This window comes from Mirounga leonina, unplaced genomic scaffold (assembly GCF_011800145.1).
Source record: "Mirounga leonina isolate KUSES-001 unplaced genomic scaffold, KU_Mleo_1.0 Mir_126, whole genome shotgun sequence".
Classification (NCBI taxonomy): domain Eukaryota; kingdom Metazoa; phylum Chordata; class Mammalia; order Carnivora; family Phocidae; genus Mirounga; species Mirounga leonina.
The window spans coordinates 14,979,748-14,995,124 of NW_023270314.1; the positions used below are offsets into that span (position 1 = coordinate 14,979,748).

At 39.4% G+C, this 15,377-nt stretch overlaps 1 protein-coding gene across 3 annotated transcripts in view; it reads right to left on the bottom strand.

The window, feature by feature from the left end:
* The window catches only part of MSRB3 (methionine sulfoxide reductase B3), a 178,899-nt gene that overhangs the window by 7,321 nt on the left and 156,201 nt on the right, over window positions 1-15,377 (bottom strand). For 2 of the 3 annotated variants that reach the window (XM_035002217.1, XM_035002216.1), the window contains one exon: window positions 3,722-3,819. The exons of the other annotated variant lie outside the window; for it this stretch is intronic. In XM_035002217.1, coding sequence (XP_034858108.1) covers window positions 3,722-3,819 — 98 coding nt within the window. The remainder of the gene's footprint in view (window positions 1-3,721; window positions 3,820-15,377) is intronic. 3 annotated transcript variants of the gene reach the window in all.

Sequence of the window (15,377 nt, forward strand, 5' to 3'; positions counted from 1 at the left end):
CTTAAACCATGCAACTCTTACCTCTTTGCTCTGAATTTAAACTCTTGACAAAGCACTGCTTAGCAGGCTGGGGTTGGACAATTAGGGAGAAGCTGTCAAACAATTATTCATAGTAGTCAGTGAAACTGGGACAGACTCGACATATTTTATCACTAGCTGAAAAGTGTAAATAAAACTTAAAAAAACTCTTTATAACTGCAAATTGTTAGAAAATTGCCATAGCTAGTGGGGGGGGGGGGAGATACTAAAGTGGACAGATTTAAGATAAAGACCCTCTTTGAAAGAGTTAATTAGAATATAATTCCGCAATTCAGCGGGTAGAATAGGAAAAGCAAACAAATACGGTTACAACAAAAATCAGAATGTAACAGGGCAACCTATTTCCTCCACAAGCAGGAATCCTAACGGAAGGCACCAAAGAATCTCCACCACCCTTGCTCGTTTTCTGTGCTGTTAACTTAAAGATGAGGCAGTGTGCTAGGTTTCTTACACAGCAGTTCTTTTAGAAGGACCTGACTGCACTCTTTCTCTGAAAAGTGATCAGTACTGAATCAATCTTAACTTTCTCAGCAAAATTTTACTAAAGTATTATTACCTGAAGAAGTCACGGGACATGTGGAAAAACTACAGGGTAGTATAAAGAGGTGGTAAATTATGGCTCCCAACACATTTATAATCCCTTACCCAAATATGAGGTCTAATTCACTGCATAGCATGATCCATATCACAATTTAAAAAAAGAAAGAAAGAAAGAAAAGAAAAAGAAGAAGAATCCTAAATACTGGAGTAAGAATTACGGACCAACAGACCAAAAAAAAAAAAAAAAAAAAAAGGCCAAGCAAGTAGGTTGAGCCTACGGTTTTGTCTGAGAACGTCTATGAGATACCTAGGGCATCTAACAGATTCTTCATCAGACAAACCACATTGTTGCAATTCAGTCCAGAGAGGACAAGCCATGTGAATTCAAAATGGAACAAGAATTTTAGAAAGAGGAGAAGCAGATCAGAGTGAAGTTTCCTACACCACTTCCCCCCCAAAATGATGGGAGAAGCTGTGAGTAGGGGAAGAGACTACATAAACTGAACGAATAGAAGGTTAAAAAAAAAAAAGATAAACTTATGAAAAGTAGCATTAAGAATCAGAAACCAGAAAACAAAATACAAGTGTTTACTCTAGTATGGAAACCATTAAGTCAGTTATTTTTTTTCCAAGTTGAGATGAAAAGGATAAATGAGGTGCACCTGAAGAAGTCTCTACCTTCAGCTCAGGTCATGATCCCAGGGGCCTGGGATTGAGCCCCGCATCAGGCTCCCTGCTCCGCGGGAAACCTGCTTCTCCTTCTCCCACTCCCCCTGCTGTGTTCCCTTTCTCGCTGTGTCTCTCTCTGTCAAATTAATAAATCTTAAAAAAATAAAGATGAATGAGAAAATGGAAAAGAAAAAAGTCAAGAAAAATGTAGAACAAAAGGAAAATAAATGTGTGGATGAAACACACACAAAAGAAAGAAAGGAAGGAAAGAAGACAGACAGACACCCAGCACACTTTTAGTGAGTTATTACTGCTCTCGCGAGGCAGACATGCCCCACTCTGTCCACAGGGAGAAGAATCCAGCAAACACGTCTTTCTTCAGTGCTCGAACCTGATTATTTTCTCCATGAAACTTCACAGAGCATGTATTTTTACACATGCCTTAATAGAACAAATTTCCCTCCCTCTTCTCTTTAAAGAGAAGACTTTTATTTAAGAAAGAGTCACATGCTTTCCAAATATGAGAAATAAAGGTGGTGGGGAAAGAAGCCAGAAGGGATAGGTAGGTGTTAGTTCCTCACCCAACCATTCAGAAAGGACCCCAAGTATAATGACAGTCACTTAGGCCTTTGACCAAAGGGCTGAGAGCTGTGCCTTGTTTAGCTTAATACCTTTTTTTTTAATGTTGCCTGATTTGGGCAGCTTGTAGGTTTCATTTCTCTTTGATCACTGTAGAATCCCTTCATCTTCATAATGGTCTTTTCTTGACCACGACTAATATTATCTCTATGGCTGGCACAGAGAAAGGACCAAGTTTATTCTGTGAATTTTAAGAATTAGTCACAGAGCATCAGAGACTAGGGCATTAAGGAAAGTTATTATCTTACGCCTCACATTTTCTGTGCCTTTTTTATTTGGTTCTCCTGGGACTCAATGTTTGAAAGTGGGTTCTGAATAAAACGGAGAGTAGCAGTCAAAGAACAGCCTTTAAGGCAGCTTAAAACAAAACACAACTGTTAGTCCTAAAAGAGGTTTATTAAGTACTACATACCAAAATATACATTACCATGTACCATCCTACCCAGTTACGTTTTTGTTGAATATTTTAGATTCCTGGGGAAATAATTATAACTAGTTTTTGTGGCAGTAATAAAAATATCAATTGAAATGCAACTGAATTCAAACCTGAATTAAATTAAACCTGCTAGAGAACATAGGATTTTTTTGTTTTAACATGATTCTTTATGGCCTATCTATCCAAGCACCCTAGAGCTCTGGAGCTCAATGCCCAAGTTCGAGTCTTAGCTCTGCTGCTTGAATCGATGTAGATTTACACAAGTGTAAGAAAGAAAGAAAGAGAACACAAATTCATCAGATGGTTAGCTTCTAACCAATCGCCCTCCCTACTTGGTAGTAAATATGTCACTTACTCCCTAAAACTCCTGTGCGTGATGAAGGGGGTTAAAGGGCAGGTAGAAGAATGTTGAGGGAGGCCCACGTGGCAATCACTTTGCTGTTTCAGCTGCCTGATGGTGTCCCCTTTACCTCTGATATGTGCAACAGACATCCCCCAACAAACTACTCTGTGCCACCGCACTCAGACTGTACATCTCACTTACGTAAAGCAGATTAGAACAGGACTGCCTACTCTAGAATGGAATCGCTTCTCGGCCTTTTGGCTAAGATCAAGTGTAGAATGGAATGTGCAGTTGCTCTTATTCTGCGTACAGAAGGTTCTGCCTATGTCTCTGAGTTTAAATACAAAATGCCCACAAGTTCAAGTCTCTTCATTGGCATAACAGATTAACTATCTTTGCCTCCTCAACACATACTCATTTTCTCCCATAGAGCCTGCCCTAATTCGGTTAGAGCAGAGTGACAGGAACTAATTGGAACATCCTTGGAAATGAACACGGGTCCATATACTAGGGGAAGTAGAGGAGGCGTTACCTTATCACGTATCCTCACTCTGAGCTCGTACAGCCTACCACTGCGCCTCCTCTTCCCACTGCCCATTCTCCAACCTCCCGCCCCCCACACCCACACAGGGAAAGCTGTCTCTGGGGTCTTGGCCGACCATGTTGAGATCATCACAGCTGAACAACACGTGCACAGAACTGCGGGGAGAGGGGTATTCTCTAAATATCAGATTATACAAAGCCACATACTGAGACCTTCCTATGCCCTAAGAACAGCCCATTCCCTGCTGTACTCATTCGACTGAAGATGATTTTTCCTACGGTTCTTTTTTTTTTTTAATAGTGTTGAAGCCGATGACGGGCATTCAATTGGACTTGCTGAACACCTGAAGACTGAGCTATCATTACTTTACAGAGACTTCATTGTGCTCGTCCGTCCCTTTTGTGATCAGTCACTTGGACTTAGTTGCTATATTTAGCACCACCAGGAGTCCAGAAAGTGTTTGCCATGCAGAACGAGCAGCATAGTGGGTTTTCGGGTGACATTAACTGACCTGAGAGCAGCTCGTTTCCACCCTGTGCATCCCGTAGGAAAAGTCGTCCGTGAATGTGATTGCATCAGAACTGATCACATCGTGGAATGAAGGCCAACCTGGGGCAGAGCAGCACCAGAACAAAACAGGACAGAGAGACAGCCTTGGGTTAGAATATAATTTTAAAGAACTACTAAGCAAAGAATGAAAATCTTTAGTATATGAATCATGCTTAACTTCTTCAACCTGAAAAAAAAAGGTCAAAAGCTGAAGGATAATATATTTCCTAAGAGTACAACTCTTTTTTAAGAATAACTTTCTCCTCACATTCAGATCACAGTTGCATTGGGAGTTTATGTTTCAAGAAGCATTCTTAGACCACCCAGTAGTTTTCTAGAGTGCCTCTGGATTTATAAAGCTCTCTCTTGCCACTTGGTCTTGTCTCTCATCTTCAGAGTCACTGGGCACCCACTAGGAGTCTTAACAGTGTGACATTTTCCAAAACACAATCCAGTTGTTTTTTTTTTTTAATTTAAAAATTTGTTTATTTATTTGAGAGAGAGAGAGCACGCGCGCGCACACGCATGTGCCATGGGGAGAGGGACAGAGGGAGAGAAAGAGAGAAATCCTCAAACAGACCCCCGCTGAGCACGGAGCCTGACACAGGGCTGGATCCCAGGACCCCAAAATCATGACCTGAGCCCATACCAAGAGTCAGACACCCAACCAACTGAGCAACTTGGGTGCCCCACCCCCACCGCTTTTTTTTTCTTTTTTAAGATTTATTTTTTAAGGATTGATTTATTACAATTGTTCTGGCTGTTAACTTTTCAACTTTCCATGCCTCTTTAGGAAGCATGCTTTTTCAGTACTTAGTTTGTTAAAATATTAAAAAAATGACTATTCCATAGTTTCCATCTTAATCTAATTTCTTGGGACAGGGCTATCTGGAAAGCAGCTTCTATTTTATGGGCAAGAGGCTTGCTTACTTCCTAGAAGAAAGTCATAGAGCAGTGTTCTTCAGGCATCTCTAGGGAGCACCTTCTCTCAAATAGCATCTTGTTCCAATTTTAATTTATTCAAATGATTTTTTAAATATGCACACACGGCTTTAAGAAACTCAGTGATAAGGACCATAAGATTGTACAAATGTTTATGAGTGTACAGTCAGGTTTTATGTTCAGTACTTCTAGGCATGTTTTTACATATTTCCAGAACATTTGTCGGGAGTTCCTGAGCTGAAGCTCAAAATGATGGAAGAGGTGTGATGTTGCCGAACTGCTGGTACAGTTTTGTTTTTTTTTTTCCTCTTCCAGAAGCCAAATTTATTCCTGTAGAAAGGAGGAAGCCCTTTAAAAATACGGTGCTTTGTGTTAATACACCAACTGAAAGAAAACAGAATGCAAACTTCAACAATTTGATTTCCAGTTTCAAACAAAACAAATTAGCTCAGGCCAAGTTTTGATAAGAAACTCCTCTAAACCCCCCACTCCCCACTAGGCAACAGTATAACTTTCACAGTTGGTGCTGGATTTAACACCCAGAGTTGAAACACTTTCCCATTCCCCGATTTGAGTTCAAGATAGCTACAAATCACCAGGAAAACCTTAATTTTCTAGATATAAGATAGCATTCCTCGAAAAACAATCACACCAAGACACACCAGTACTCTTAAGAAAACTTGTCTTTCCCTGTTTTCTAAATTGTAAAGAGAATCTAAACATATTCTACGCTACAGTTTTGGGTTTACAATGACTACTTGGCACATTTACGTATTCTTCTTTGTTCAATGGCAGAAGTGCCAATGGCTAGAAAAGAGAGGTTTAAAGGTGATGTTTGAAGACATTAAAAAATAATTTAGCTATGAAACAAAAGAGAACATTCTATATTTTTTAACCTTCCATGCTATAACTCATTTGATTGCTGGTTATGGCAACTAATATTATGGAGGGACATATTTGATTTGGTAGTAAACAGGTAAAGAGTTAGGAATTTATTTTTTAATTTTCCATAAAGCTACCCGCCAACACACATACATTTTCCTATTTCTAGAATTCAGAATAGGTAGGGAGAAATGTATATAAAATATATATTCCCTCCTCCCATGCTACTTCTTCATATTATATACACTTATCTTGTTCTACTTATCATACTGGATTTTTGACTTGTTTCCATGCTTTCCTCACTAGATGGTAAGCACTTTTAAGGCAGAGTCTGCATAAACAAGAAGACGGGATGGATAATTACGGTACAGCACAGAGTCCCACAGGAGACAGAAAATATAATCACATTCCTTTTTTACAGAATAGATTAAGAAATTAGCGATGCTGGGCGCCTGGGTGGCTCAGTTGGTTAAGCGACTGCCTTCGGCTCAGGTCATGATCCTGGAGTCCCTGGATCGAGTCCCGCATCGGGCTTCCTGCTCGGCAGGGAGTCTGCTTCGTCCTCTAACCCTATCCCCTCTCAGGTGTTCTCTCTGTCTCATTCTCTCTCTCTCAAATAAATAAATAAAATCTTAAAAAAAAAAAAAAAGAAAAGAAATTAGCGATGCTATTTTTTCACTGGAGTATTCAACTTGGCTCAAACACCATAATTAAGCTTCTCTTTATAGGTAGAGTAAGCTTATTATTTACTTAGGATGGTAAATGCATGAAGACCATCTAGGTCACTAACTTAGGATTTTTTGTGAGGAGGAGAGGGAGAGGGAACCGAAGGGTATGGTACTTGCCAATATTACACAGTCAGTACGTGGCAGGGCCAAAGCTAGAATCTGTGTATTCTGACTTTAGTCTAGGGTTCTCTTCTCACATTCCACTTTCTTCCTCAATACGAGGTCAAGACATCATTCATTTCAATACTATAATACGAAGGAGATTGTAGGTTTTAAGAAATACGTTTAGTGCCATGTCTGGATTGGTTGGTAGGTACATCGTTGCACTTAGGAGCTTCTAGGTGGAAGCAGATAATGAATGTATCCTCAACAATACTGATTCTCTCACTAACAACCAAACTGTTCAAAGAGAAAGTCCAAGAGTAATGACATAAATGACGTAATCTACTTTGGGACATGGATAATTTTTTATTCATTTATCTAAAATAACCACAAATACTTAGAAGCTCACCTTAGGTAATAATATTGAGAAAACTGTCATTTCTATTTGGGGTTTCTTCATTCTAATTCTTTCCTAACTATTGTGAATCATTGCCTATTAAAAATTTGGGGGAGGGAAGGGAACTGCTTTCAAATGAGCTATTAAATTATACAGCTATACATTTTGTCTCCATGATTTAAATATTTATAGAATTTTCCAGAAGATTATATTCAAGAGCAGACAAGGATGAGGTGTAGTGACATGGAGTCGGGGTTCTCAAAAGATTTCAATGTTTCTGGGAAAACTGTTGACACTTGAATAGTTTATTGGTTGTTTCCCATGGCGTTGGTTAAATATCAGAAGAAACACTAAAAAACCAACCAAAAAAAAAAAATTCTCTTCAAAACTTCCCCAAATTCAGTGTCTCTCTGCGCAGTAAGAGAAAGGCAGTTTTCAAGATGGAATATTTGATAGGTCATCCAAATCTTAGTGGAGATTGACAAGGGCAACCATGTTGAAGACTATAAGTAACCCCATGTGATGGAACACGTTTCAAAAGAGAATCATGGCCAACTTCAATAAGTTTGACACAGGAGAACATTGAATTTTTTTCTCTAGGTCTCCCAGATAAAGCTGAAGGAGAATCCATCAGAAAAGCAAGTCCTTATTGACAATCAGACGAAGAAGGACCTTCACCCAAGAATAAATTGTCTCATGGCAGAGAAGCCAAGAGATGACAGCACTTTGAAAGCGGAATTCCCTCATCATGTGAAAGTATTTAAAGGAGGAACTCTTCACTGCTGCAAAAATCCTCAAAGGAAACCCTGCCTCCACTCCAAATAATAAGGGAAGTGCTTCAAAGAGTGATAGGCAAGACTGAAGCAATCTGGGTCTTGTTGAGAAAATTATCTTGAGCAAAAGGGGGAGGGGATGTGTTTATGTCAGTTTTGACATTAAAGAAAGATCATCCATCCTCCTTTCTTTAGGATTTCCCTTTTGGTCTTCTCATCTAACAAAACATTATTTGTTTTGGATGCATTCCATGCACTTTTTGAAAGAACAGTCATTCGAAAACCTGGATAAACAGAGTTGGCTCACCCCACCCCCAAGACATCCCTTTGTTTCTATGTGATGAGCTCAGATTGGAGGGTATTATCGTTTTATTTCTAAAAATATAAGCTTAACTTTTTAGATATTAGCCTGTTGTTATCGGGAATGTCTTGTATTCAATAAATAGATTCTCCTCTCAACGAATCCTCATCTGCAGACAGCATATAAATACAGGTAGCCCAAGCACAACAGCTGCGTGGGGCTGTCGGCAGTCCTGCTCCCGTGTGACCCGATGACCATCGGGCCACACTAATGGGCAGAAGGCCCTTGACAGTATTGGCATAATGGGCAGCAAATCCAGGATATGTTTATTTACATCTCAAATATAAGAGCAAGTGATTCCGTTTGTTAGTAGTAGATCTTTGGCGCTTGCTACCCTCTACACTAGGGTGGTTTTTTTTTTTTTTTTTTAGATTGCAGTAAAAAGAATTATTCCTTCTCACTCAGAATGGGGCTTACTAAAGCTGCTCAGAATCTCCTCGAACCCATCCCTGAACAGTGATACAGCTTTCCACAGGTGGTTTTCTGCTGACACACTTTAAATGTTTCACTCCAACTGCCTCCTGAGAAAAACTTGCTCTTCTCTCCATCCCAACCTTTTCCTCCTTCCTTTCAAAAATCTTTGAAACAAGTTGTTAAAACTAGCAACAGGTTATAAACAAGTTGAAGCCAATCCCATCTGTACCATATCTAGAAAATGTGGCCCTTCTTTCCCTACTCTTAATTTAACAAGGATTTGCTATACAGCTGCCACATTCCCTGGATCGTCCCCCAACCCCCAAATAAAAATGAGAAACCCCAGTAAATTAGCTACGTGACCCATCAGTAGAACACGGCAGAAAATACCCGTGCCCGAGAATTCATTAAATTGAAATGTAATTACAAACATTTTATTATCTTCAAATGCAAAATCAGTTTGAGCACAGTAAATTCCACTTGGGCTCGGGTGATGGTTTAATAATGATAAATATTTGAGCGTGGTTTCAGTGAGACACACGGGACATTTACAGACCTGTGGTTTTCTGCATGTACCAATTCTCACAGCTCTATGATTCTAGGACCGTGTTTCAGAACTTGTAGCTTTTAGTATCTCTGAAGCCAGGATCTGTTAACCTCACTGACCATGATTTACCTTATTAGCTACCTCAACCAAATAAGACAACATTTTGCGAAGACCCCCTGCTAACAAGAATTGTTTGAAGTTTAGAGCTCTGATTCTTGCCCCTTTATTCACTGCGATTCGACACTTCAAGCATTAGCTTTTATCTCATTCTTAAAAGGATGATACTCTATTCCCCCTCAAAGACCCAAAAGTTTAAGTAGTAATCAACCAAATATATGCATGTTGTAGAAAATCAAAGAGTGCAAGATGACTCATAGTGAAATGTTCCCTTTCAATATTTCCCACCCCTGCAAACAACCATGTTTATTAACAGGTTTTAGGTTTAATTCTAAAAAATATGCTTCTGCCGCTCCCTCTTGATTTCTTCATTTTAAATCTGCACTATCCAATACAGAAGCTATAAGCCACATGCTGCAATTTAAGTTTAAATCAATTAAAATTAAATAGAATTTCAGCTCTTCAGTCATACTAGCCACATTTCAAGTTCTCAACAGTTACATGTAGTGAATGGTCACTACACTGGACAACACAGGCACTACAGGTAGAGAATATTTCCAACATCATTTCCACAGACAGAGAAATCCCCACCATCGGACAGTGCTGGTTTGACATTACAAATTGATTCCCTCCTGTCAACGATGAAGACTAAGCCTCCACACTTTCACTAATCTCTCTTCCCTTCCCCCTTGCAATTTTTGATAGTTATATTATTTTTAATTCTTTTAAAACTTTGTTTGGTACCATGTGCCTCTTGAACTAGACCGTAAGTTCAATAAGAGTGGAGAGTTTGTCAGTTTTGTCCACCAGTGTATTGCCAATCACCTAAAACAGTGCCTGAGACAGAAGAGGTGTTGCAGAAACTGTCTGATGGATGAACACACGAATGTATGACTATCCTATAGCTTAACATCGTCGGACCCTTCAGTCTGCAAGACGGCCTTGGCACCCCATCCTCCTTCTACCTACTCTTTTCCCCCATTCTAATGCCCAACCTTAATGAAGTCTTCTATGCTTTTCTATGGGTTGATTCTAAGACTTGAAAACTAGTAAATGACGTTAGTATTATTATGGCTACATACATGTTGCTTACTGCACAGCTAAAGACTGCTGGGATTGTATCTCCTTCTCCAACAGTCCAACTGGCATAACCCCAGGCTGCCTAAAGTCAAACAGATTTTCCTTCTTTTACACTGCATCACTATAAAAAAGGCAGGCCACGTGTTCTTTTATTTTTTTTGTTTGGACCATGACTTTCTTATACAATTGTACAAATTTCCTCTGTAATTCAACATTTTACTTTTCGAATTTTAATTACAAATATTTCAACCATATGTAAAAATATGTAGAATACATAGGCATCCATGTTTTAACAGATATTAACTACCCAAGTTTAACTGATAATATTTTTTCTATATTGTCTCAGATTTTTCTCTTTTTCTAACAAAATAACATGTTACAATTATAGCCAGATCTGCCTCCAGCCTTCTCCCCTACTCCTACACTTCCTGGTGCCCCAGAGATAATTGTTTACGTACCCTTCCCACACTTCTTTTGATTCATTTTCTACATATGTCTACATTCATAAACAATATATAATGTTTTAAATGTTAAAAATTCACATGAATGACGTTGCATCCTCAGTATCTTTTGGCAACCTGTTTTTTTTTTCACATTATTCCTGGTCTCTAAACTTTTCTGGTCTTTTTTACAGCATCATCTTCTTATTTTATAAATGAACTATTTCAAATATCTCTGAGAATATGAACCAGAGAGTTGTTTTACTTTGGGTTTTCTGTTGTTGTCTAAAATAGCTCTGCTGCCTCTCATGCAACTGTTCTCTTTTTCTTGGTTTGTGTCTTCCATGCTCTTGGTTTTTTTTTTTTGTTCAGCCATTTCTATTTAAGAATGGAGGTCTGGGGCAGTTGTCCCAGGCAGCTGACGGGGGCTTCCTCTGCAATCAGGTACAGCGTGGGTTTATTCCTCACTAGGTCTCAACTCTGAACAGAAAAGATGACGGGGAGCTCTGGGAACCCTATCATCATCTGCTGCAGGACAAAGGTCTGTCCCAGCATTTCCTGGATACCTGCCTGGGCAATGGCTCACTCTAGAGCACAACACCTCACTGGCAGCCCCAGTTCTCCCAGACAGGCTGTTTCATATCTTTTGAGAGCAGTCTTCCAGGTTTTTTTCCCTGTGGGTAATTGATGATCTGTCATTCTAAATATGAAAGTGAGGAAGCTGCAAAACTGGTCTAGCTGTTTTTTTTCAGTTAAACACCTTGTTGTCAACCCCCCATTTTGCTCTTGACAATTCTGCACTCTGAGCCCCTTCATAATTCTGCTGGGCATCTTGGCAACAACCCCTGTATGTACTTTGGGCTGCCACTTTCTTTAATCGGTCCTGCATTACAGGTGGTCACCCCGTAATGCATTGTCAGCCATTTTTTTTTCTTGGAAAAATTGGCTAAAATTTCTGGTCTGCTCAACACCCCCTCCTCCACTCCAGTTCTCTTTGCAGTGGGGTTCTCCTCCTTCCCTTCTGCTTCCTCCTCCTCCTCTTTCTTCTTTTCCTTACTCTCACTTTAAAGGGTTCTCTTGGGAGAGAGGGAAGCAAACATGTATGCTCAGTCTATCATCTTGAACAAGAGGCCGAGATTTCTTTTTAATAAACTACAGATTTTAGTCTCTTGATCTAATATTTTATGAGAAGCAGGAATGGATTTCAGGCATCATAATTTTTCTATTAACCACAATTATATAATTTTTTGCCTTACTGATAAGACCCAAAATCAGTGTAAGGTTTAGGAGCTTTAACTGGCTCAGATTTGACTCTATCTAAAAAGTGATTCTGGGCTAACTGCATGAGAGTATGACATCTGCAAAGACCCCTGAGTTAGAACCACGGCAAGCCAGAGTAGGCTCCTCCCAGAACTGGTTCGGTGGAAAAAACTTCATAGACCTCTTTTCTTTTTTCTTTTCTTTCTTACAGATTTTATTATTTGAAAGAGAGAGAGATCACAAGCAGGGGGGAGAGTAAGGAAGAAGCAGACTCCCGCTGAGCAGGGAGCCCGATGCAGGATTCGATCCCAGGACCCTGGGATCATAACCTGAGCCAAAGACAGACACTTAACCGACTGAGCCACCCAGGCGCCCCATAGACCACTTCTCAACTCTATATTTGATCATTTGTTATAGTGTAAGGATGCACTATATTTCTGCCTTCCTGCCACTGCCAATATAAGGACAAGTATCCCCCTATATGCTGATGACACGATTTCATTACTGCAAACAAGCAGTAAGTCTCAAGGGGCAAACTATTATAGTCAATAAAATGGTTTAACAGTAATTATGACAAAAAGAAAACCATTGGTTTTGGCACACATTCTCCCATGCTCCATTCAGCTTTATTAAGCAGTACCTCAAATAAAAACAATACTTAAAACACTTATCTTGAAAAGCAGGGAGTTTAAAAAAAAAAAAAAAGGAAAAGAAAAGCAGGGGGTTTAGAATACATAAAATTAGCCTAGATCTATAGACTCCAAAAATTCAAGAAGACAAAAAAAAAAAAAAATGCTACAGTGCAATATACTATTCAAGCATTAATTTTATTTTGGTTACTAATTACCTCGCTTTTTCGTCTTGTCAAGTACCCCATAGTTTTAAGTGGCCGTGGCATTTTGAATGCCAGGGACATGCTGAACAATGGCACGATGACTGGGGGCCACCTGAAGCAGACTAGTAACGTGATCAGATTGGTGCTTTAGGAAGATGGTTCTGGAAGCAGGCTGGAGGGTGGGAGATAGAAGGATGAAAACAGGCACATCAGATGGAAGACTGTGGAAACAGAAGGGGTGAAGCTCTAAATGCAGCATGTGCAATGGGGCTGGAGAGCAGGAGAGTGATTAGAGAGAGACTAAGCAGTCAGAACTCACTGATTGTGGTGGTGCCTGTTGGGGAGTGAAGGAGAAAGGTAGGGTCAAATTACTACTAGGTTTCCAGTTTGTATGACTCACTGGATCATGCTAGTTATACATGTTTTTCAGGGAAAATAATAAAACCCGACTAGTATGGAACTCTCTAGGAGCAGAGGGATGTGTGGGCTCAGAAGTGAGACCCCAGCTAAAGATACAGATGTGAAAGTCATCAGAGCATAGAGAACAGTAAGGTTATGGATGAGGATATGTAGAAGGCAAATATAAGGGGAGTGGAGAACCAGACAGGTATTTAAAAGGTGAGCCGAGGAATAAGAGTCAGTGAAGGAAAATAAAAGAGAGCATTTCAAGAAATAGGAGGACGACAAGGGAACCGAGACAGAGTCAGATCATGGAAAAGTGTTTGAGGCTGGAGGACAGTCCCCAGTGACATAATCTACAGAAAGGACAAGTCAGATAAGATCGGAGAGGAGACGGCTGAATTCAACAGTTAGGCAGCCTGGTGGACTTTAGGAAGAGCCATTTCAGTGTGATGGACAGAAGCCAAACTCTATCGGGCTGCAAGGCGTTTGTGAAGTGGCATGACTAAAGACTGCTCTTCACAAAGCCTGGCAGGGAAGGAAGGTAGAGCAGGTTGACGACTCGCAGGAGAGCATAATGCTATTTATGCGAACATACTCGGATCCTGGGGTCCCTCCCACCAATTCCACCACTCTCTGCTTTCCACAGGTTTAAAATTTTACAGTATTTTCTCACGGAACTTTCAAATAAAATGAGTAATATGAAAATTTTTAGACATGCTAAAAATCTTAAGCATTGCTCAAATGCTCCTTAGGATATTGGACAGAAGCTATGTCTGAAAAAAGACTAAAATAAAATTCCATCCCTAGAATCTTTTTTAGCTTTAATTTATTTTTATGTTGTTCATTGCTATCGCTCCTACTGTCCCTTAATCTACCAAACTGAGAGTAATGAGCGTCATATTTTAAATGGCCGTGGTAATCTGTTTTGCCTTTTGGCACAAAGTAGGCGCTCAATAAATATGATTAAACAAATGAATCCAGAACTTTAACTCTAGGTCAAGTTCCCCTGTCAAACATGCTCACAGCACCCAATATTTTCTCTTCAAAGCATGTCACAGTTTGTAATTACTTATTTATATGGGTAATTTTTGATTAATGCCCACTTCTTTCCCTAAACTCCACGAGACCATGACTGCTTTGTTTACTATTTTAGCGTCAACACTTCACTGATAAAAATATTTGTTCAATGACTTAATTAATAAAGAATATATCATACCTCAACCATTTAACAACAGAACTGGACTGCATTAAGAGATTATCACTTGGGTTAGATGTGCCAATCACTAGGCCAGTCAATGAAATTTTAAAAAGATAGGGAAAGAGTTTCTACTATTTCTCTCTAGGCAATTTTTTTTTACAAGTATCAAATTGAATATAAGGTTTCCTTTCCTGCCTATCAAAAATAGTACATTTCTTCAAACTGATTATTAGTAATTTCTTCTCTACAAACCACGTCATCCCATGACCCATAATCATTTCAGGCATTTGAATCTACTGAAGGACAATATGACCAGAGACTGTCAAGAACACTGAGGTGTCCTTTGGGCAGTGTGAGCATCTGGTATCTATTCTCTTTGGAGATTAATAATGTAGCTGCACTGCAGCAGGCTTTACTAATTCCTTTGAGCCCTGCACAGCATTTTTGAATGGTTCCAAACACACAAGATCTCTAATTGGTATGGATTTCATCCATAGTTTTCTTGCAATCGCAAAATATCTCAGAAACTCCTAAGAAGTAATTGACAGGGACAAGCTTCCCTGTTTCCCTTTGAGGAGGCAGGTATTAATAATTTTTTTTTCAAGTTCAATGAAATTACTGAGCTCAAACCATTTCAACCAAAAAACTGAGGAAGGGGACTTTATTTTCCCTGCCTGAACACTGTCTCTTGCTACTTTAAATCATAGTTAATGTTTTAAAAAAGTATATCTTACACATAAGTCAGTTGTAGACTTTCAACATCAAAGGATCTGAGCAACATCACATGTAACAACCTGACCTTTGGCTATAATTTCTAAGTGCCATTAAAAAATGTCTCTCAAACTGGTTTTATATTTAGTGTTGACCTAGTAACCTTGATCCAAAAACATTCAACTTTAGATGATTATTTTATTTTGCTTCCAAAAGCTCTTCAGTCCAGTGAGGCATCCATTAGGAAGCTTCACAGAGAGTTGAGTTTGCTCAGAATTTATTAGCTACATCGAACAGGAGGATGGTGATTTGGGTTGCTTGCTGAGTGAAGATTATTTACTGTGCTTAGCTGACCTTAAGAATACCAGGAGGGAAATTCAAAAAAAAATACAGAGTCTATTCTCAGCGACATGCAATCCAGACCAACAG